The 24,984-nt window shown below is 35.8% G+C and overlaps 1 protein-coding gene across 1 annotated transcript; it reads right to left on the bottom strand.

Moving 5' to 3' along the window:
* Positions 1-1,250: 1,250 nt before the first annotated feature.
* Positions 1,251-24,974, bottom strand: LOC128211546 (pseudouridylate synthase 1 homolog). Its single transcript, XM_052916457.1, has 18 exons — positions 24,917-24,974; positions 23,908-23,959; positions 23,084-23,197; positions 22,463-22,507; positions 21,951-22,036; positions 17,719-17,812; positions 14,717-14,791; positions 12,535-12,598; positions 12,101-12,201; positions 10,757-10,863; positions 10,358-10,403; positions 8,625-8,718; positions 7,134-7,204; positions 6,712-6,756; positions 5,095-5,169; positions 4,638-4,708; positions 2,666-2,765; positions 1,251-1,731 (listed from the first exon to the last, which is right to left on the bottom strand). Exons 3-18 carry the CDS (start codon positions 23,156-23,158, stop codon positions 1,372-1,374), a joined length of 1,509 nt encoding a protein of 502 aa, XP_052772417.1. The 5' UTR covers positions 23,159-23,197; positions 23,908-23,959; positions 24,917-24,974; the 3' UTR covers positions 1,251-1,371.
* Positions 24,975-24,984: the final 10 nt, after the last annotated feature.

Raw genomic sequence — 24,984 nt, 5'->3', positions numbered from 1 at the left:
AAAACTTTGTCCACAAAAAAAAATCGAGGAAGTTTCCAATTATGACCATGACCAGTAGATGGCCTTTATTGTATTTGAGGTCAGTAGGTCAAAGTTTAATGTCAACCAACTTTAAACAATTTTGTCTGCAAAATAGCACAAGAACAGTTTGTCCTATGACCTTGAAACTATTTGAGGTGGGGCGTCAGTTGATCATATTTCACTGTCAACAGTCTCATGAAAACTTTTTGCCTGCAATCCAAAGTTTGTCTTCACTTTCAAACAAACTGTGCTTCTATTCAATGCATTTTTCATAATTTTCAGGGCCTAGGGGGCACAATATTTTACAACCACCTCTTATTACTTTTGTGGAATAGAATACGATGTTCTAAAATTAAACATTGTTTTCTGACTTGATCTTCAATGTGGGTCATAATCTTCAATGTGGGTCATAACTGAAATCTGCATTCTGTTGTTTGTTAGCCAGTTTTACTAAAATTTGTGAAATGTATAATAACCTTTGTCAACCCTCTACCGAATCTTCACAAAATACGTCAGAAGATTGATCCCCTTGAATACAAGATCAACTATGGCAATTGGTGATGTCAGTCAAAAAGTAGGTCCAAATTTGATAATTAAAAAGCGTGGGAACACATTACAGTCCGCACTTGCTCCAATCTTCATAAAACTTTTGTCTTTAACTAGTCTGGTAATAGATAACATCTAAAATTAGGCCTTTAGGTGATATGGTTTAGGCCATCTGTTCTTCTAAACCTCATCAAACTTGGTAAGAACTTTTGCATCTATGAAATAAAAGTCAATTTTGATTAAGGGTCATGTCTGGCTCAAAAGGTAGTCCACAATGTCAAATGTTAGAATACAACATCTTGTTAACACTCTAAGAACCACATTCTCTTCCCAGTCAAATTAAACTTAGAATATTTGTATGAATGAAATCTACATGTAGGTAGTATAAGTTACATGGCTAGTAGGTGACCCTACTAAAATGGGATATACAGGGCAAAGGAAACCATATTGGGTGAGACCAAACCCATCATTTGTTACTAATACCATCTGCCAGTCTGCAAAGTTGTTCTGAAGGATGACAGTGACTTGATGCTCCTGTTAATGAAACTGTCACCAGCAAACAGCTTGCAGTTGGAGATAACTCTTCCTGGTATGTCATTTATGTAGAGTATGGAGAGTAGAGGGCTAAGGACTGACCCCTTCGATTAAAAAGTAAATCAATTCTATAGATGTTTAGGAAAAAATTTCATGGCACTTTTATTCATTATTAAGACATGTTGTCAGTTAGTATAATGATGTAAGACTAAATTGAACTTTGAATGCAAAAGCCAATATTTTAACAAAACATTGAAAGTTGGTACATTGCTAAGATGAGACAGACTTAACAATCTCCTTTAAACCATCTTTATCTTCCTTAGAAGTGTCATCAATTGCCTCACATTTATCCTTAACACTGGTCACATGATCTTCACAATCAGTATTCTGATTGGTTGTATCTATCACATGACCTTCACAATCACTACTCTGATTGACTGTCGCACTGTTTGTGCGCACCTGTCCCTGATCACTTGTACAATCATTGGCCTTGCTGTGGCCAGTTGCAGTACCTTCTGTGGTTTCCTTGACAACTTGTGACTCAGAAACTGTCTCAGAACTTTCTTTCGTATTCTTTGTTTCAGTGTGTTCATTGTCAGAATCATTTGCTTCAGCTTCTGCTTGCTCCCTCTGAAAAAGTGTTATTACTTAATATACAGCAGTTACAGTATACAAAATGTGTTACAATTCTGTAAGGACTATCTATCTAACAAACATGAAAGGTTTTTTTCTTGAAATCAAGATTTTGTAAACCAGTATAACAATTAAAAAGTAACCTAAAAATATCAAAGCATAATCAATGTACCTCAATGAATTTTTTCACAATAAGAGAAAACATTCGAACGACTTCAGTAATATGTAAAAATATAACTAATATCTCGATGATTTTTTTTATATGACCCTCGTATGATTGCAAAACTGTATAAACTCTGTGTGACCATTGCAACCTCTCACAATAACATTAGTACACCCGATATCCAGGAGCAGACCCCAACTCGACACCCATAGCAATTTTTGAGGAGGAAAATCAAATGTATAAAGCAAAACCAACTGCATACTAGATTACAGAAGTATCTCCACATTTCCCGCCGTATTCCCCAATCTGTCCAAACGTCAGCACTGTGTCGATGAAGGTACAACATCCACATCATCATGCTGAAATATTCCACAAATCTTCCCTCGATTTCTTGTTTTTACTTCACTATAATATTTTAGACGAAGAGAGTTAAGGTTGTGATAAATGTGAGACTTAAAAAGCAGAGATAAACTTTATAATCAAGATGGTTATCAGATGGTTAGTGATAAAAATTGTTTAATAATTTGGATATAAATATAAACATCTAGACAAAAGAAGATGCAGAAAACAAATGCTGTTAAAAATATTGCTTTCAAGATTTTCTAAATAGAATGTCCCACAAATATCACAACCTCTCACTGGTTCCAACAAATACTATAAACCCTGATTGGTTCCCACAAATTCCACACCCCCTGACTGGTTCCCACAGAGTTTATACACTGATGCATCATTGAACATCAAACCAACGGTGCACAGTCAAACACCTACATGTTCCTCAACCCTCTCCTTAAAATCCCTGCGCCCAATGATGTCTGGGCCCACATCCTCGCATGTGTGCAGGTGTAATGTGCCCAGCCACTGTATCATACTGCAACAATCAGCATTTCATTCAAGAATTATCTTCATAACTTATCACTCAGACTGATTCAGTCTAGCATTAAAATTATAACCTCCACCTATACATTTTCATTTTAGTTCATTAAACATTCCCCACATGTCATCACACCTCATGTACTGACAATATTGTGAACAATATTTATAACAGAATCCATGATTGGTTCCCTGCTTAAACTTCATCAATTATTAAAACTGGTGTTCACAAATGAATGTTAATGGTTCTTATTATGTGTTAAAGCTGCACTCTCACAAATTTACTGTTTTTACAACTTTTTTACGTTTTGTCTGGGAAAGGGCACATTTTTGCATAAATATCTGCAAACCAATGATAAAAGATTGCTGACAAAAGATCAGATCGCAGATTTGCATATTTCCATTTGAAAAATAATGTTTAATGGCTTAAACCGTTACTAATGGTTTAATAAAAAAAGCATAAAACATTAATTTTTGAATTTCAATATAAAAATTTGCCATCTGATTTTTGTCAGCAGTTTTATACCACTTGTTTCCATGGATTTTTGCAAAAATTGACGTGTTCCTAGACAAAAAAAATAGAAAAGGTTGTCAAAACCTTCAATCTGTGAGAGTGCAGCTTTAAGCTGCTTATAATTTTTAAACAAGTTCCCTCTCTAGTCATCATTTCATGGCTTCAGAATGAAAAACAAAAAACAACTCTACATATCTAGCTATTTTCATACATCATTTGTGACAAGAGCTGAAGCCAATGCTTAGCCACTTTCCCAGTTTGTCAAAAGGCATTCAGGTTGGAAAATCAAACAAGAAATGTCACAGGAATGTGACAAATGCCCCTGAATGATCCTGTCAGAAGAATTTTTTTTTTATCTATTTTATATTTTCAATAAAAGGTTGGATAAAGTTTCCATTGTAACCAAGCTAGGGCTGAGACACGAAACCTATATTGGCAAACATTGACCATCAACTGTGACCATGGCCTTTAATATGAGGGCTAGAATTTTATAAGTGACACATTTTCTTGGAGGGCTCTACCTTTCTTTGAAGTTTGATTGCAATCCCATTTAATACCTGAAGTTATGGCTGAGACAAAAAGCTATGAAATCAAAACAAGGCAAGACAAAAAGCTATGAAATCAAAACAAGGCAAGTGTAACCTTGACCTTTGAGGTGAAAGGACAGATTTGATGTAAGACACAACTTCCACGGATGATCACCAATTCTGTGAAGTTTGATTGAAATCCAATTATTATTAGCTGGAAAGTTCAGACACAAACAAGTATGACTCTCTATCAGCTTAATTAACCATGGAATATGACCTTTGAGGTTTGAACATGAATCTATGCTTGACAACGCTTCCCATTGACATCCTGCTCTAGAATTCTGCAAAGTGTTATCAAAATCTGATAAAAAATGACAGTAACAGCTGAGACACAATTATTACTAAGTAATCCTTATTAGGATTATCAAATGACTACTAAATATGACCTTGACCTTTCATGTGGGAGCATGAAAGCTATGTGTAAAACACCCTCCCATGCACATATACAATTCATTCTGTTAAGTTTCATTGAAATCTGATGTAATGTGACAAAGTTAAGGCTGTGTCAAAATCTAAAAGGACAAACAAAAAGATGGAGGAACAGACAGACGGACAAGGACCAGCCAGACACACATATTCAAGTACCGTATGTAAATTATTACTGGCTACATGTGAACTCAATTCCATGAAAATATCTTTTTAAACAGTTCTTAACAGCCAAAATTAAAATTTTTGCTTGGAAGTGCCAACATCACCATAGCAATAACAATAGTATGACATTTTCTTTGATATACAACAGACAAACTTAAATAGAATTAACTACTCAAACCTATTTTCTTCTACTTCTGTCTTTATAATTTCTGTGAAAATCTTTTCTTCCTTAAATGCCTGCAGCTTATCCTGAAAGTAAATTGTGAGAAATTCCATCAGTTTACATGGGAAAACATATAACAGTAGAGATTTCTAGAAATGGACAAAATCTCTGCAAACAATATGTTCCATTATTTGAAACCAAAGAACTCTACTTACCTTTAACATTTCCATAAACTAAAACTAAATTGCAGACTTCTGAGAATGTTATTTTTTAATGAGAGAAATGGCACGCACCAAGATGTAAAGTGACTAATTGCTTTTACATTTTCTAAAAACAAAAACAATTACAAGTATCATTTTAGAAGGAATATGATCATACTGTGCTATTCAATAGATAAAATTTGGCGATCAGTTTAAATATTCTAAGCTAGTTTTGATCTAAAATACATACATAAAAAAGGCCCCTTATTTACCTTGATTTTAGAGAATTCTATCTTGGGATGACTGCCGTCATTGGCAAACTTGGTGTTGTACTGACTGTAGTGGAGCTGCAATTGATGGAAATATCAACAATCAGTCAGATACCACAGAGTTAAAATCTTGATTCGCTTGTTTCACTTATTGGCACTAATTGGCAATACAAATACAAAACATTTTTGAATCATAAAAATAATAGCCATCTTATTTCATTGTCAAATGTGAATTTTTGATCTCTAAAACAAACAAGAAACCCTGAAATGTGAAAAAAAACAGGTTTTCAATGATTGATAGAAGAATTTAAGCTTGTGTTGTGATTATTATTTGTAAGTTGATTTGTTGTGTGTTGTGTGTTTTTAACCAAATTCCATGAAAGGTCTCTATAAACTTTTCCTAAATACGAAGTTTGGTGACAAAAAGTCAACCATAACTGAACACATTGAGTTTCAACTGATTTGTTCTTTCTATTTTTAGTATCAGTGACCTTGACCCTAGGAGCCCTAAATGCAATCCCATTAAAGGTCTCCATAAGCTCTTCCTATATACCAAGTTTGGTCACAATATGTCAATCCTTACTAAACCAATTCAATACCATAGTTGAGTTCGAGCAGGCCCACCTAAACACCATCGTACATTATTAATTATCAGAATTCACGTTGTGAAAACCTGGTTAGAAAATTCTGGCACAGAATACAACAAGAGCATAAAAAGCAGATGTCACACTGCACACTTGTCGATTTTATTCAGTGAACCAACAACCAAGGAGAAATGCAAACACAACCTTCGCCAGAGTGATGAGACTTGCTAAACCAACAGGGGAGTAGATCTTGCACAGGAGTGGATCACAGTCATGATATGTTCTTTGTTTTAGAATAATTAAATGAAGTGCCCAGAGGTAGAAATCAGAACAAGCCCACAAATCCAGCATTGGTTAAAGGCTTCCCGGGTTTACGGTACTCAAATTCTAAATTTTATTTACGGTATATAGCAGGGCTTGTTTAGGATGAAGATGCCAAGCATTAGTGTCAGAATTCAGGCTTGCTCACCCAAGTCTGATTTCAAAAATTTAGTGCTTGTTGGAAATCAAGGTATTTGTGCTTATGCATTTGTTCAGAAAAAGGTTACACTTTTATTTATTTTTTCTATCATTGTTTATGTATTTTTAGCAAGTCAAACAAAATACATTATGACATAATTTTCAGAAATCGTCCAAGAATTTATACTGTCTCACTATAATTAGACCCCATTCATACAACTTTTTGGAACAAATATGTTACTTCATGTCAGCTATTGTTACAGTATATGTTCCCACTTGAAATAGATGTGGAGTTTGGATATCTCAACACATCAGGGAGGTATCTTAAAAACTTCAAAATTGTTCATGATGTTCTCAAGTGGTACATACCAGTCTTTATGGCTTTTCAATTTAAACATGAAATCAACCCAAAGAAGCAATATAAAGAGATTCTATAGGGGAGGTTCCCCTAATGTGACATATCCCTAACAAAGTTAATGGCCACAAATAGGTGTTCGCTGACTACACTAATGATATGACTACAACTTCATTTATTTTCTTTGAAAAACAGACTAGCTAAAAAATGATAAACACCTACCCTATCCAGAAACAGACCAAGTCCTGGTGCCTTTGGAATGTCCATCTGTCAATAGAAGGGAATAATTTATTAGAGTGACTGCATTTTGTCCTATGGTCTGAAGGTCATAAGTACTTACGAGGTTAGTTGAAATTTCTCTTGACGCAAAGACTATTTCGTTAAAAGCTGAGAATTGATAAAGTTAAGTTAAAACTTCCTGTTTATATTGTTTGTTTACAATGTATATGTACTGATGAAGGTGTTACGCCCAAACATTTAAGATAATAAACTTTACGTGTTTCTTTGGTTTATTTTATTCATAAAGTTACCAACTTGTATGACATATTTCTGCTTGCATGTCCTTTTCAAATTGTATGAGACAAAACCAGTTTACACGCAGTTTGCTGGAATATAGGCTTGATTTGGTTATTATATTCCATTACCTTTTCACTCTCCCAAGCCCTCTCTACGGCATTCTCACCTGCAAAGCCTCGGATGATCGCTATCATGAGACCTGCAATAAAGCAATATAAAAATTGAAAGTAATGTTCATAATTCAGTACAAAAATCACCATGAATAGCTCTTCATACCTTGCGTAAGAGAAACAAAATTGGTTTAATTTTGATATCCATTGTATGACACTCTCTTCTCTCGATCTTGAGGATCGTATCTTGGAAAGCCTACATCGTGGAAGACATGTTTGGCATAAAATCCCAGGTAGGTATATTTTTCATTTTGTCAGAGAAATTGTCTTGACAAAACAGATTTTCTTACATTCTGTACATCAAATATAAATGAAAAAGAAAGTAGTTAACCCAATTTTAAAGAGAGCTCATTTACCAGGCCGTTAAGAGAGAAACAATGTATTGACTATAGAATTGATAAAAATATTAAGACTTCTTACGTAAATGATTTGATACGTACATTCCAGCTTTATGTTTTTAATAAATTCAGAAAAACTGTTATGAAATGCATGCCAGAATGAACATACAATTCCTACATGTATGAGCTATGGTTTTCTTACATAATTCAACAAAAAACAATGACACCAGAGAGAATTCAAGTACATGTATAACACACATTATTATTACAGGTTTTCTGATTCGGTTTAACACAGTAATGAGTGCAAATGCCCATATTTCTGGATACTTCACAAAAGAAATAGGTTGTCTGTTGTCATAATAATGTTATTTTCACCTATTTTTGTAACAGTATGAAATATTATGTTAGTCGTTTTATATGTGGAATTGTGACACTTCTCATTGCTCGCTTTAAGATACATCAAGATATGGACTGAACTCTGACCGCACAGCTCAACTGACTGACATCATATTTCACATTTATTATATATCACAAGCCAATGAATATCCTTTTCCATATTGTTAAAAAACAGCAAGTCATTCAGGAAACTCAATATCACGAAACTATTGTTTTTCAATCCTATAATTAACACCACAGTGTTGAGTGTTGCATTACAATAATTACTGATTAATCAATAATATCTACTTAGGAACATACTGTAAAGTTTCTGAAATCATCTGCTGTTTTGTATTTAATTTCAAGGCAATGCTTCATTGGGAAAGTTCTGTTAAAGCTATTAGCATTTACTTTGAAGTGCATTAATCAGCGGCATATAATAGGAATGTTATTATATGAAGCTTTTCTGTTAACCTGTAGCAAATATCATTGCCGGTATAAAGATGATTCATGAGTTTGGGTTAGCAATCAAATTAACCAACTCTTGGGCTTGATACAGGGTTGGTAACTCTGCAAGCCTCGTTACCAGCTCCTTCAAGTGCCCTCAGGTTGTGTATTCAATATACCCTGCTAAGGCTTGAAATATATTTATAGATCTGCCAAGCCAAGTTTTATGTACACTTCAAACAAAATGCCCTGTGATTTTCGTGCGCACATTGTACAAAAATCCACGTACCGACCATCTTCCTGATCTGGTGCATCATGAAGCTCTGTCCGCTGACTGAGAGGACGCAAAACTCCACACCGTCTCGTACAAATGGCAGGCCACACTGTTCATGAAATACAATAAGCAGTTTATTTACAGCATATTGCATGGCATATGAATATACATCCATGGTTGGTCATTAAAAATCATCAGTAAAAATTATATATGAGCAGCGCTCCTCAGAAATTTGTCTTGTTTTAAGAAATTATGTCTAATTATTGTCGCCAGAAGGGCGTTTTTGTACTTGTATTAGTTACGTGAATGGTTTTGCTACTAAAAGGTGGTTATCGGTACTTTGGAAATAACAAGAGCTGTCACAGAGACAGCGCGCTTGACTATTCCGCCGCTTTTCAGTGTAAGGATTGAAAAGTTTTGGCGAAACATGCATGGATCAATGTTAGATTAGATTTCAATGCAATACATGATGTGCGGAGATATTAACATAAATGTGGTTACATGCAAAATTTTAACCAGAATTTTTAGTGTAATAATAAAGGGCCATTATTTGCAAAACACAGTTATCTAACTTGATTATTCAATTAGGTTGGGTGGTTGAATACCATTGTATAAAGTCTCAATGCAATACATCAAGTAGTTGCTGTGATATTATCCTATGTGCTATCATGCAAGACCTTAACCAGAATTTCTAAATCGCATAATAAAGGGGCATAATATGAAAGATAGAGTTATCTTACTTGATTAAATAAGAAGGTTAAATGGTTGGGAGCCTGTGTGTAATGTTTCAATGCAATACATGATGTATTTGCTGAAGCATTGACTTAAAAGTGGTTACATGCAAAACCTTCACCAGAATTTCTATGTTGAATAAAAAAGGGGCCATTATTTGAATTTAATGCAAACTAGAGTTATCTTACTTGGTTATTTAAGTAGATTGGATGGTTGAGTACCATTTTATAAAGTCTTAATGCAATTCATCCAGTAGTTGCTGAGATATTAACCTATGTGTGCTAACATGCAAAACCTTAACCAGAATTTCTGAGTCGAATAATAAAGGGCAATTATTTGCATTAAATGCAATCTAGAGTTATCTAACTTGGTAAATTAAGTAGGTTGGATGGTTGAGTACCATTGTATCAAGTCTCAATGCAATACCTCAAGCAGTTGCTGAGATATAAACCTATGTGAGCTTGCACGCAAAACCTTAACCAGAATTTCTAAGTCAAATAATAAAGGCCTATTATTTGCATTAAATGCAAACTAGAGTTATCTAACTTGGTTAATTAAGTAGGTTGGATGGTTGAGTACCATTGTATTAAGTCTCAATGCAATACCTCAAGCAGTTGCTGAGATAAAAACCTATGTGAGCTTGCACGCAAAACCTTAACAAGAATTTCTAAGTCAAATAATTAAGGCCTATTATTGGCATTAAATGCAAAGTAGAGTTATCAAACTTGGTTAATTAAGTAGGTTGGATGGTTGAGTACCATTTCGATAATGAAATGCTTTTCAACTTAATGATATCTGTAAATCAAATGGTTCATGGTTAAAAGTAGAAAATTTATGAGGCAATTATTTCAGAGAAACGACATACATGTACTGATCATAAAATTTACATAAAATGTCAAACTGAATAAAATAAAAAATAAAACTGAAAATTACATCTATATATGCTTCAGATATCAAGCAATATGAATACAATCTTCCGACCAAACCAAATATTTTACTAATACTGATTGAATTACCTCAACATTCCACATATGTCTGTATGCTGTGGCCTCATGTGGCTTACTGAAAATCAAGGTTGTATAATAACTTTTGCTTACATTGCAAGAGATATGCAAAACTTCCCTGTCATACAATGTAACTTAATAAAAAGACGCTCAATTTTTTTTTGGTGAAAGTCCTATCTTCATGTATGTTAACTTAATAATAGATGAGTAGTCTGACGGTACTGGTGTCTGCCTCTCACCAATTCTTTGTTGGCCCAAAAAATCTTTGGTACTCTCAAAAACGACACACATACTGGTTTCTTTCCAAGAAACAGACTCCGGCAGGCTCCATATCAGATTATACATATAAAATCTTCACAAACAAGATAAAATACATGAGTTAAAAGAAAAGTTACAAATGAAGAAACCTACACTCCTGATGTGAAATTGTGGAAGTTGTGAGTGCCCTTGTACTTCTCCAGAATCTCGTTAACCTTCTCTATGGTTTCAAGGTTGGTACGGTACGCAAAGGTCGCATTCTGGAAAACAGAAGACATTCCATAAAGAGATATTTACAGGGTTTTTCGGGCGTATTCACTGTTTGGCCAAAAAAACATTGATAAAAAAGGCAAATAAAAAAATCATTGCAATTTGAGAACTAAAATTGAACTGCCACAAGAGCTGACACAGACCATGACAAAGCTCAACAACTGGGTCATGTCAGAACAATTTTTACATATTTATTAAATAAAAGGTTTGATTCAAATCCCATTTATCTTAACAAAAGCCTTCAAGAGGCGCTTTCCATCTGTGAAGATTGATTGTATTTCTGTTATCAGATGAAACATCATGGATTGTTCAACATGAACCACAAAATGCGACCTTGACCTTTGAGATGAGAACACAAATGTAATGAGCCACACACCTTCCAAGGGAGCTTGACAATTTTGTGAATTTCTATTCCTATTCAAAAGTTTTGGCCAAGATTTGCAATGAAATCTAAATTGTGCGGCATGACCTCACAGTGTGACCTAGACCTTTAAGATAAAAGCATGAAAATAATTTAGACACACCTTTCCATGGAGCTCTCTAAGTATGTGAAAAATTCAAATGAATTCCCATGCATAAGTTTTATGTTATGGCTAAGACAAATGAATTCCATATTGTTCAACATTGACCTCCATGTGTGACTTTGACCTATGAAATTGAATATATATAAACAATAGTACTAGTAGTGAGTGCTAAGACAAGGCTTTAACAGACTGACAAAAAGCAAAGGGAAAATTAATTACTATATGCAACCCTCTATGGTAAATAAAACAGTTTCAATAATTTGTTGGAATTCTATACAACTGTCTTCGTGGCCCAGTGGTTAAGGCGTCATCCTACAGAGCGGGAGGTAGTGGGTTCGATCCCTGACCGCGTCATACCGAAAGACGTTAAAAGTTGGTACAAGTAGCTCCCTTGCCTGGCGCTTGGCATTTAAAGGGTAGTGCTTGGAAAAGTGGTGTACTCAGTACTGGTTTAACCCAGGAAAGTTGTACCCCGTGTATCGGTGCTTTACACAGAGTACATAAAAGAACCAAGGAGTCTATTCGAAAAAGAGCTAGGGTATCGCACCCGGACTTCCTTGTATCCCACCACTGTCTGTTCCGCATGCTGTCTCTTCAGCATAAACAAAGGACCCCGTTGGAAATAAGTGTTTGCACTTTCATGGGTTATCCTTGACCGCAAGGTCTAAAGAAATACATACATATACAATGAGATGAGAGGTACCTCTTCTACGGGAGAGAACGCCAGGGTGGGCAGAAGGTAGTTGTATGTCCGTCCTGTACAATGGTTCTTACTGTTAAAGCCTTTCGTTGTACGGATAATATCTAAACGGAAAATATTCATATTTGAATCAATAATGATCAGGGCATTTTTTTGTATTTAAAAAAATACATGATATGGAATTCATGAAGAAACATTCAAAACTTCCACAAACTATTTCTCATTTCATTATATCACAGTTGCAGTGGATTAGAATGTGACCATTTATTCTTTTTTATGAAGAAAGAACATGGAACTTAATACATTTACATATTGGGACAAAAAAAGAAAAAAGAAAATGTTTCAACAACACACATGAGATTTATATCATATATTTCAAAACTTTATTTTTATTAAATGTTTACTTTAATATATTTAATAACAACAGGTCACTATACCCATAGCACGTATCTCCTCTGGCAGTTTCTCGTTGATCCTGTCCAAAAGGTCAGGCATGTTTACCTGCATGTATAAAAATAATAAATCTTTATTATATATGAGCTTGTGTTCTATGAAGAGCCAGAAGCTATAACAGTAAGTTTAATGCCCATACATAAAGAAAAATCACAAAATGTAGAAACAATGGCTGTCAAAGCCACATGAAAAATGCCCCTGATTTTCCGTTGTCAGACATTTTGCCTTAATGATTACACAAGAAAACACAAGAAATGTTTGTTCAATTAGTTCTTGTGCATAAAATGTTTTTGAGTAATCAAAGGTTATGACTAACGTTTCTACGAGTTTGAGGATAGTAAGTACAGTTTTGACCAGCTCTGTGTTGTTATTGTAGTTAATGAGTCATGGTTTCCGGTAAAAAATGTAAGTGTCCTCCTGATAGCAGTTAATTAGTTAAATGGATAATATAAAGTGAAGTACATGGGCTAGGCAAGTTATTTTTAAAGGTCAAATGAAGTGGTAACCATTATGTTTATAACAAGTTTGAAGTTCTTAGGTCAAAGTGTTCGTTTTACATTCATCCTACAAGGTTTTTGTGTTCAAGGTCAATGACCTCAAGATCAATACAGTCAAACCTGTTTTAAGTGGCCACCCTTGGGAAATGATCAAAGTGGCTGCTTAAGACAGGTGGCCACTTAATCCAGGTTTGACATTTCCACCACATTAGCTTTATTCAGAGATGGATTATGTATCTTGACCACCACCTCACACCTTAATCAATAACATCTGTATCAATATTATTGAAGAAGGTCAAATAAAAATACATTTGTATAGATAAGATAACTTTATTTCAAGTTTATAAATAAAATACATAAGATAAATTCTGATACAAGGCATAAACAAAACACACCACATATCAGTCTACACAACTACATGTACATACACATTTTTGAGTTCACTTTTTAAAGTAGTCCGTACATTAAATAAATGTTGATGCATAGCATAAATAAAACACACTGACACCACATATCAGTCTACACATTTACACAACTACATGTGCATACACATTTCTTGTAATTTCCTCTGTCTTTTTGTGTTTGGATTTCCATTGGTTTCATATTCCTCCACAGTTTCACGCTTACGCTTAAGTAAGAAATTGATTTGAGTCCGTCCACAGTTAAATTCCTTGGTAAAACTTCTTGCACTACGGCCGTTTTTTAATAACTTTATACACTCGACACGTTCTTTTAGAGTCAAACCCTTCTTTTTTACAGCCATAATCAAAGTTAAAAAAATATTAAGAACAATGCATTGTAACTATCCGTTCGTAGAAATATAAATCCGTGCACTTTGAAACATAATATAGAAAAATCGTAAATCATTTCACGCCGTCGAATGACAATTTATACTGTGAATTTAAAATGACCGGTGTTTTTGTCGGTATTTAATAATAAACTTCTTAATTATCGTATTAATTGTGTCATTAATTGTGTCAATTCTGATCAAAACATTCGCCGACGTGTAATAAACATGATTTCTCGATGAGTAAACACGCATGACAATCGTGTGATGCAATATTCATTTTCATTGGATGACGGAGATACCCGCGCGAGGCCGTCGTTCTTTTCCGTAAACTTCTATACGCAATTAAAGCTGTGTATTGGAAAAAAATTATCAGCGGAGGTTTCAGTGACAAGGGATTAGTGGCCGCTAATTAGTGATTATATGGCTTCATGGGGACAAAAGTTAGTGGCCGTGGCCGCGTTGGGGGAATTTGGAGTGGCCCGTTAAGGCAGGTGGCCATTTAAAGCAGGTGACCGTTCAACCAGGTTTGACTGTAGGAATTATCTGCTGGTCATGAGCAACATCCATACCAAGTTTAAGGACCATAGGCACAAGCACACTATGTTTATCAATCAGACAAGCTGTTTGTGTGTTTAATGACACTGGGACCATGTCCTTTGATTTACTGACCTCAAACTTAATATGGATCATCTGCTGGTCAGGACCATCCCCTATCAAGTTTAAGGGCATAAGGTTGAAACATCCTTTATCAATCAGACAAAGTTTGGTCTAATGACCGACATGTGCAAAGCAATATACCAATGGTTCTTCAAAGGGAGACTTAATAGCTCCTAACAAAGGCCTAAAATAAGGTTTTCTAACAGTTTAACTATAAAAAACACCTATCTTTAAAGACAGAACATTCCCAGCTGCTGATACCCCCTTGTCTGTCCTTGCAGCCCGCTGAAAGGACATCTGAAAAAATAATAAATTGTTTAATTTTGCACATTTGGTTGTCACTATACAAGTCAATCAATTGTAAATCAATCAACGATGTGGCCGGCCGTCTAAGGTGAAATGTTCGATTTCAGATAAAGTGAAAGATATGGTGTACAGGCGACACACTTTGAGAAGTTTAGCTTCTGAACTAAATGTTTCCACTTCTACAGTGCATGAAATTTGAAACAAGAGCTGTCGTAAGACAGCGTGCTCGACTATGCTGCTTTGACTTAGAAGTGAATACAGTAAAACTGTGATCGCTCGAGGTCGCAGGGGACCGAGCCTAAACCTCGAGGGAACCGATGTTTCGAACGACCTGTTTTCAATTCTCCAGTCTGTTATCTTTCTGTGTATTTTAAGTCTGAAGTCGTCTGTTTACTAAGACATCGATTATGAGTTGCATTGTGGAAATCGCTCATATGTTCAAAGGCTGTCGTATACTATATGTATACTAAATATAAAATGTAAAAGAAATATGAATAAATAGAATTTTTCATTTTTACAAAATTGCCATATTGCAAAGCAAAGTGACAAGAAGGAATTATTTTCAGAGAGATTCCGATGCTGGATCGATATGGTAGTGTTTATTCATATTTTTATTACTCATTTACATTTCTCACAATTAACTTCTCTTCATTAACTTCTCATAATTATCTTCTAAAATGCCCAAATCAACTAATATCGGTCATGTGTTAACAGTGTTAAACGGTATTTCACACATTATCAAATTGCATTTTAACTGTCATTGCAATTTTTACAACTTGCAAAAATTTTAATACCTAGCAATTGTTTGTTTATTTTGGAACACGCGTTCGGAATAAAGTGTGAAATTATGACCTCGAGAGAGCCATAAGGTTTTGTGCATGTTCGAACGACCGCAGTTTTACTGTACAATAACAATGTATTAATTATGTGCCTGTCAAAAGCAATAAAACAATCAAATTAAACAGTGAACAAGAATCGCGATGTCACAAAACCAAGTTTTTAATGATTGGCAGAAGAGATTCAGTTTCAACTGCTTTCTTCTATTTTTGTAACAGTGACCTTGATCCTAAGGGCCCCAAACACAATCCCATGGAAGTCATCCATAAACTCTTCCTACATATCAGGTTTAGTCACAGTATATCAACCATAACTGAAACAGTAATCTATTTTTAGAAACAGTGACCTTGACACCAGGGGGCCAAAAGGTAATCCATGAAAGCTCTGCATCAACTTGACCTATATACCAAGTTTGGTCACACTATGTCAACCCTTACTTGAGTTATTCAGTACTAACCATATTTCTGTTTTTAGCAACAGTGACCTTGACCTAGACCATAAATCTCGGGACCCAAAACACAATCTCAGAAAAGGTCTCTATAAACTCTTCCTATATACCAAGTTTGGTTACAATATGTAGACCCTTACCAAAGTTTTTCAATACCAACCCTTTTTCTATAAATAGTAGCCTTGACCTTGATCCTAGGGGCCTCAAACGCATTCCAATAAAAGGTCTCCATAAACTCTTTGTATTTACCAAGTTTGGTCTCTTTATGTCAAACCTAGCTAGAAAGCTAATATTATTTGATATATAAGGTGACTTTGACACTGCCCTCCCAACAGCCCGCCCGAACAATGACGCAAGTCATTCAATATGAAAATGCGGTTAAGAATATAAAAATGTGCCTTTCAAAAGAAATTAAAAGAAAAAATTTAAAAAAAAAAAAAAATCATTCAAGGGCCATAATTTGTATGTAGGGTTTAAATGGAGTTATGTTCCTTGTTGTAAGATATTCGTCAATAATTCTACATAGTATTAAGTGCATTGAATAAAGGGTATGTAATTTTTTTTATTATTATCCCAACTTGCCCTAAAACTTTAACCTGCCCTTAAACTTTAACCTAAGTCAATCAGGGGCCATAACTTGTATTAAGGATAATATGGAGTTAAGTTACCTCATTGTGTGATGGTCCTCAACAACTGTGTGAAGTATTAAGTCAATTGAACGACGGGTAAAGAAGTTGTTAATAAATATCCAAACCTGCCCTAAAACTTTAACCTTAAGTTCCATAGTCAATCAGGGGCCATAATTTGTATAAAGGATAATATGGAGTTATCTAACCTCATCATGTGATGGCCCTGAACAACTGTGTGAAGTATTAAGTCAATTGAAGGAAGGGTATTGGACTTATAAGTGAAAATCCCAACTTGCCCTAAAACTTGAACTGGACGCCGAGGCCGGGTGAGTAGTATAGACCTCCTTAATCTTCGAATAGTCGAGCTAAAAAGAAAAAGGACGTCTGATGTAAGGGCGCCTGGGTGCCGAGACTCCCTAAGGATTAAGAGCGGGCAACAAGGGTTCGCTGCTCGCAAGTGTGACTGATTCTCTGACGTTATCATGACTCCACTTATTGTACTCTGGCGTGCTCCGGGAACGCCTTACTGTATTATTGTTATTTGCTGTAACTTTTTTATTTTTCAATGTATGTACATAATATTTATACATCGTGGACAAAATATATCAACCTTCAAAAATATATATGCTTTTCAAGTGTATTGTGATTTATTTTATTTTTCGAGCAACAGTCTACGAACTTCCCGATCACCCCTTGTATATAAGGCCATGAAAATACTTCAACTTTGTGTTTATATACTAGCGGAATAAAATAACTGTTCAATATAAGAAATATTGTTGAAAATTATCTAAGTTGTGGCATGTTGTTCATCAAAATGATCAAATATATCTGAGCAACACTGATACAGAGGAAAACTTCATTGTTATAGGTGTCTTTTTTCAGAATGAAGTCTTTTTCAAATGTCACAATATTTTCCTATCAGTATCTTTTTGCATTCACACTGACTTCAGTTTGCTTGTATATAAATACAGCAGTCTTTATGACCCAGAAATCTGACTCCTTACCTTCCAAACGCTGTCATAGTGATCCTGCGGTATGACTCCAACATCCAACAGAGCTCTCAACACCTCGCCCTCTATTGTCTTGAATCCTGAGTTCCTGCAAGTAGGAGGTCATGAATCAATGCTCTTTCTTCAGTCAGAAAGGGACATAACTTTAAAATTCAAAAAAATAAAAATGGTTTGGTTAGGGTAACATCCTTTTTAAAAACAGGTAGGGTAGGAAGGCATTTAAAAAATAAATTACGCTTTATATAAGAACGTAACCGCCATCATTGGAGAATGGGGTTTAAGTTATCTTCCGTATAAAGCTTTAAAGATTTTAATCTTCATGTTAAAACACACATTTTTTTTATCAACTGACTGTAAAAACCGTATGGATGGAGCCTATTTTGTAGGTAAGGTCGGGTAACCCGTAACAAATGTAATTTTTTTAGGCCTAATTGAGCCTGACTAATGGGCCTTCTACACATGTCCACATTGTCTATGCCAATATGTGTTCAAAGTTTCATATGATCTTGTGCAGGTTTTCGAGTTATGACCAAGGTTAAAGGTTTTGCATGCCGACTCCAACAAGGCATAAAAACATAATGGCTATTACAATAAATTTACATTACTCTTCAAAAAACAGACAAGCTAAATGTACATGTATCTATATATTAATTGTTGTAGCAAAATGGAGTATTAAAGGTTCTTTTCACCATTTTAAGAAGGGTCATGATCTTTCTGGATCTTTCTGATTTGGAAATATGCACCATTTCTAAACTTCTAACTAAAGATTGTAGTCTGTTAGATTATTGTTACTTTTTTCAAACCATTTCTTATTCATCCTTCAAATAATACAACAATTGCACATAACATTTGAAGGCCGAAGTATTCCTTGCCACTGTAGGCAAATGCGACTTACATTTGAAGGCGAAATATTCCTTGCCACTGTAGGCAAATGCAACTTACATTTGAAGGCTGAAGTATTCCTTCCCACTGTAGGCAATTGCAACTTACATTTGAAGTAGTATTGAAGGCCAAATATCCTTTGCCACTGTAGGCAATGGCGACTTACATTTGAATGCAGAAATATCCCTTGCCACTGTAGGCAATGGCGACTAACATTTGAAGGTTGAAATATCCCTTGCCGCTGTAGGCAATGGCGACTTACATTTGAAGGCTGAAATATCCCTTGCCACTGTACGCAATGGCGACTTACATTTGAAGGTTGAAATATCCCTTGCCACTGTAGGCAATGGCGACTTACATTTGAAGGTTGAAATATCCCTTGCCACTGTAGGCAATGGCGACTTACATTTGAAGGTTGAAATATCCCTTGCCACTGTAGGCAATTGCAACTTACATTTGAAGTAGTATTGAAGGCCAAATATCCTTTGCCACTGTAGGCAATGGCGACTTACATTTGAATGCAGAAATATCCCTTGCCACTGTAGGCAATGGCAACTTAATTTGAAGGCCATAATATCCCTTGCCACTGTAGGCAATGGTGACTTACATTTGAAGGCTGAAATATCCCTTGCCGCTGTAGGCAATGGCGACTTACATTTGAAGGCCAAAATACCCCTTGCCACTGTAGGCAATGGCAACTTACATTTGAAGGTTGAAATATCCCTTGCCACTGTAGGCAATGGCGACTAACATTTGAAGGTTGAAATATCCCTTGCCACTGTAGGCAATGGCGACTAACATTTGAAGGCCAAATATCCCTTGCCACTGTAGGCAATGGCGACTTACATTTGAAGGTTGAAATATCCCTTGCCACTGTAGGCAATTGCAACTTACATTTGAAGTAGTATTGAAGGCCAAATATCCTTTGCCACTGTAGGCAATGGCGACTTACATTTGAATGCAGAAATATCCCTTGCCACTGTAGGCAATGGCGACTAACATTTGAAGGTTGAAATATCCCTTGCCACTGTAGGCAATGGCGACTAACATTTGAAGGTTGAAATATCCCTTGCCGCTGTAGGCAATGGCGACTTACATTTGAAGGTTGAAATATCCCTTGCCACTGTAGGCAATGGCGACTTACATTTGAAGGTTGAAATATCCCTTGCCACTGTAGGCAATTGCAACTTACATTTGAAGTAGTATTGAAGGCCAAATATCCCTTGCCACTGTAGGCAATGGCGACTTACATTTGAATGCAGAAATATCCCTTGCCACTGTAGGCAATGGCGACTTACATTTGAAGGTTGAAATATCCTTTGCCACTGTAGGCAATTGCAACTTACATTTGAAGTAGTATTGAAGGCCAAATATCCTTTGCCACTGTAGGCAATGGCGACTTACATTTGAATGCAGAAATATCCCTTGCCACTGTAGGCAATGGCGACTAACATTTGAAGGTTGAAATATCCCTTGCCACTGTAGGCAATGGCGACTAACATTTGAAGGTTGAAATATCCCTTGCCACTGTAGGCAATGGCGACTTACATTTGAAGGTTGAAATATCCCTTGCCACTGTAGGCAATTGCAACTTACATTTGAAGTAGTATTGAAGGCCAAATATCCTTTGCCACTGTAGGCAATGGCGACTTACATTTGAAGGCTGAAATATCCCTTGCCACTGTACGCAATGGCGACTTACATTTGAAGGTTGAAATATCCCTTGCCACTGTAGGCAATGGCGACTTACATTTGAAGGCCAAATATCCCTTGCCGCTGTACGCAATGGCGACTTACATTTGAAGGCCAAATATCCCTTGCCACTGTAGGCAATGGCGACTTACATTTGAATGCAGAAATATCCCTTGCCACTGTAGGCAATAGCGACTAACATTTGAAGGCCAAATATCCCTTGCCACTGTAGGCAATGGCGACTTACATTTGAAGGCCAAATATCCCTTGCCACTGTAGGCAATGGCGACTTACATTTGAAGGCCAAATATCCCTTGCCACTGTAGGCAATAGCGACTAACATTTGAAGGCCAAATATCCCTTGCCACTGTAGGCAATGGCGACTAACATTTGAAGGCCAAATATCCCTTGCCACTGTAGGCAATGGCGACTAACATTTGAAGGTTGAAATATCCCTTGCCACTGTAGGCAATGGCGACTTACATTTGAAGGCTGAAATATCCCTTGCCACTGTAGGCAATAGCGACTAACATTTGAAGGTTGAAATATCCCTTGCCACTGTAGGCAATGGCGACTAACATTTGAAGGTTGAAATATCCCTTGCCACTGTAGGCAATAGCGACTAACATTTGAAGGTTGAAATATCCCTTGCCACTGTAGGCAATGGCGACTAACATTTGAAGGTTGAAATATCCCTTGCCACTGTAGGCAATGGCGACTTAATTTGAAGGCCAAAATATCCCTTGCCACTGTAGGCAATGGCGACTTACATTTGGAGGCTGAAATATCCCTTGCCACTGTAGGCAATGGCGACTAACATTTGAAGGCTGAAATATCCCTTGCCGCTGTAGGCAATGGCGACTTAATTTGAAGGCCAAAATATCCCTTGCCACTGTAGGCAATGGCGACTTACATTTGGAGGCTGAAATATCCCTTGCCACTGTAGGCAATGTTGACTTACATTTGAAGGCCAAATATCCCTTGCCACTAGCAATGGCGACTTACATTTGAAGGCCAAATATACCTTGCCGCTGTAGGCAATGGCGACTTAATTTGAAGGCCAAAATATCCCTTGCCACTAGCAATGGCGACTTACATTTGAAGGCCAAATATACCTTGCCGCTGTAGGCAATGGCGACTTACATTTGAAGGCTGAAATATCCCTTGCCACTGTAGGCAATGGCGACTTAATTTGAAGGCCAAAATATCCCTTGCCACTGTAGGCAATGGCGACTTACATTTGAAGGCTGAAATATCCCTTGCCGCTGTAGGCAATGTTGACTTACATTTGAAGGCCAAATATCCCTTGCCACTAGCAATGGCGACTTACATTTGAAGGCCAAATATCCCTTGCCACTAGCAATGGCGACTTAATTTGAAGGCCAAATATCCCTTGCCACTAGCAATGGCGACTTACATTTGAAGGCCAAACATCCCTTGCCGCTGTAGGCAATGTTGACTTACATTTGAAGGCCAAATATCCCTTGCCGCTGTAGGCAATGGCGACTTACATTTGAAGGCCAAATATCCCTTGCCGCTGTAGGCAATGGTGACTTACATTTGAAGGCCAAATATCCCTTGCCGCTGTAGGCAATGGCGACTTACATTTGAAGGCCAAATATCCCTTGCCGCTGTACGCAATGGCGACTTACATTTGAAGGCCAAAATATCCCTTGCCGCTGTAGGCAATCACTAGAGCTACTTTTCTCTTCCTCTCTTCACGGAAATCGCTCCCTTCCTGTCAAAAAAAATAAATATGAATTAAAATTGGACAGTTTTATAATTACTGGTACTTTGAAACTCTGAAGAACATTTTATAACAGAAGAAATGTATTGGGTTCACTCACACTTCAGAACTTAAATCTTGTGTTAAGTTTGGTTTAAATGTAACAGTTACAGTATCAAAATTAGATACTAAAATACTTTTCTCTTCCGTACAAAAGCTGTTCAAGAAGTTCATAAACTTTTTACATCTGAAAATTATTTAGTGGGTTTCAAACAAAAGACTTCATGTAATATGATAAAACTATAGGTAACAATAATACATAGAGCAAACAGTATCCAAGTAGGATATTGCTAAAGTCAACTATGCATATAATATTGTACCTTTTACATTTATCAAATCATTAACAGAACTCATTTATTCAATATTCTTTATATTTACCTTCTTGGTTCCATCTGCACCTCTTTTGTCCCCTGGACCAGGCAGCTGAGAACAAAAAACAAAATATTTAAAGTTGAGTTGGAATTAAAGATACAACGGAAACTACAGGGAGTAGCCTAGTAGCCTAACATTTAACAAGAACCCAGCTTTAAGGAATAAGGCTGTAGGCTTTAAAGACACTAATCAAAAGCACATAACATACAAAAAAACATAGACAGACCACACATGCATCCAAATATCTATATAAATAAATGTTAAGGTCAGTCACTGCCTTGGAATAATTAGCAAAAAAATACCTGTAAATATTGTCGTTTCTCATTTAATATAAAAAAAAACCTTTTTTTTCTTACTCTTAGACTATATAGACCAATGAAGGCATGATTCCACTGAGATTGCCCTCTAGAAAATTGTTTTTGGAATCATGCAGTTTTCCCAAATTTTGCAAGTTACATGTATTCAGAAATTTGTATCAAATTCTTTCCAAAATCCAGAGAAATCCCTGTTAACCCTTGATTTTTTTCCAGGCATGTAATTAATTCTGATATGCATAAAACAATTCATTATGCAGTACATATCTATAATATTACACTTATATATGATCTACAAACATTTTAAATTCACCTGCTGAGCCTCTTTGATGACTGACATGGAGACTTTAATGTACTCTTGAAGTCTTTTAAATACTCTCTTAATCATCAGAACTGTCAAGTACAAAGTAACATATGCTGCCCTTCTCTGAAAACAGGATAATGGGAGACATGTATTATTTCCTCAAACAATGGTTGCCTGTTATTGGCACATGAGCATGATGCCATCAAAGGGGGGGAGGGGGGGGGGGGGGTGATTTTGAAATTGTACTTAGTTCAGTGAAGTATTTTATGCTTGAAATGGATAATAAAGGTTTATATTCATATTTTACCATATAAGTGCAAATCTATTTTGCACAAAACAAGCATTAAATGCATTAAAACACATGATTTACCTTTCCAATAAAAACAAAACTTGACTGACACAGACAACAATTATGTCAAGCTGAACAACTCAACCCAATCATAATAACTGGGCCTACTCCAACACGCTTCAAAAAAGTCCTCGTAAATACAATCGTAACAACCAGGCCATGGCCGAAGTGTTCCGATTGTTGTAAAACAGTGAACTGCAGCCTGCAGGTGCCCTTCATGTATATATCATTATAAATTGACAGAATAAAATGAAGAACACCCCATCAAACTCATAATTATGCGTTGGATATTTATTTTTTGTGTATGGAACTAATATAAAATAACAATTATCTAGTAATATTTCTTGTTTTCATGTTTTTATATGGAGGCAACATGTTTTAATCCGGAATCCCGATCGGAATAACTAACCACTTTTGGTACAAAACAATTTGTACCTGAAGGATTTGCCATATGAAAAATCGTAAAAAAAATATCTCAACTTACAATTATTTGGACTATTGAGATATGTTGCCTTTTTCCAGTCTTCCACCTTAGTCTAAAATAAATTAATAGACGTGTTATACAGGATTCTTCCAATCCCTAACGTCTAAACGGGAATGTGCAAAAAACAGGGGTGTTTTAAAAATATTGAAATTGTTTTAAGTGAAGTATTTTATGGTTGAAATTGATCATAAAGAGTTATATTCATATTTTACCATGTAAGTGAAATGTTATTTTGCACTAAACAAGCATTTAATGCATTAAAACAAGTTGTTTACCTTTCCAATAAAACGAAAGTTGACTGACACAGACAACAATTATGCGAAGGGGAACAACTCGATACAATCATAACAACTCGGCCATGGCCGAAATGTTCCGAGCGATTTAAAACTGTGCACTAAAGCCATGCAGGTGCCCTTCATGTATATATCGTTATGTTTTGACAGAATGAAATGAAGAAAAGCCATCAAACTCATAATTATAAGTTGGATTGGCATTGGATATTTATTTTTTGTATACGGAACTAATATAAAATAACATTATCTGGTAATATTTCTTGTTTTTATGATATTTTATAGACGCTATATGCTTTAACCCGGAATCCTGATCGGAACAACTACCCACTTTTGATACTAAACAATTTGTACGTGAAGGATTTGCCATATCAAAAATCTAAAAAAAAATCCGTCAACATACAATTATTTGGACTATCTTTCACCTCAACAACAACACAGACTCAAATCTTAGCTTTCATGGTGCCATAAAATGGTGTTATAACTGACAATCATCGTAAAATAACATGATGGACTTAACGTAAGGGTCAGGTATGCCAACAGTCAAATTATCAGATTTGATGTTAATTCCAATAATGGCAATATGCATTCGCGAAAATACATTACATTTATATAGTTCATTACTTTTTAAGTTTTAAACGCAACGACACTCCATCAATGTGTTTAAAAAGATCAATATGAATTTTATTTATAAAAAATAATAATTAAATAATACTAACCCGTTGATATTCTTGATACAGTGACGAAATGTTCCTTTACCCACACTACTGATGAATCGATTAAAGCC

The sequence above is a fragment of the Mya arenaria genome, chromosome 12, assembly GCF_026914265.1.
Source record: "Mya arenaria isolate MELC-2E11 chromosome 12, ASM2691426v1".
Taxonomy (NCBI): domain Eukaryota; kingdom Metazoa; phylum Mollusca; class Bivalvia; order Myida; family Myidae; genus Mya; species Mya arenaria.
This window is presented reverse-complemented; position numbering and strand designations above follow the sequence as displayed.

Bases quoted from the DNA above. Each gene is read 5' to 3' on its own strand.
- LOC128211546 (XM_052916457.1), bottom strand. From the start codon at position 23,158: ATGATTAAGAGAGTATTTAAAAGACTTCAAGAGTACATTAAAGTCTCC. The intron at 17,813-21,950 runs GTAAGTCGCCAT...TCCTACTTGCAG, and splicing joins GGATATTTTGGCCTTCAAAT to GAACTCAGGATTCAAGACAA. The intron at 8,719-10,357 runs GTAATTCAATCA...TTTCATGAACAG, and splicing joins GACATATGTGGAATGTTGAG to TGTGGCCTGCCATTTGTACG.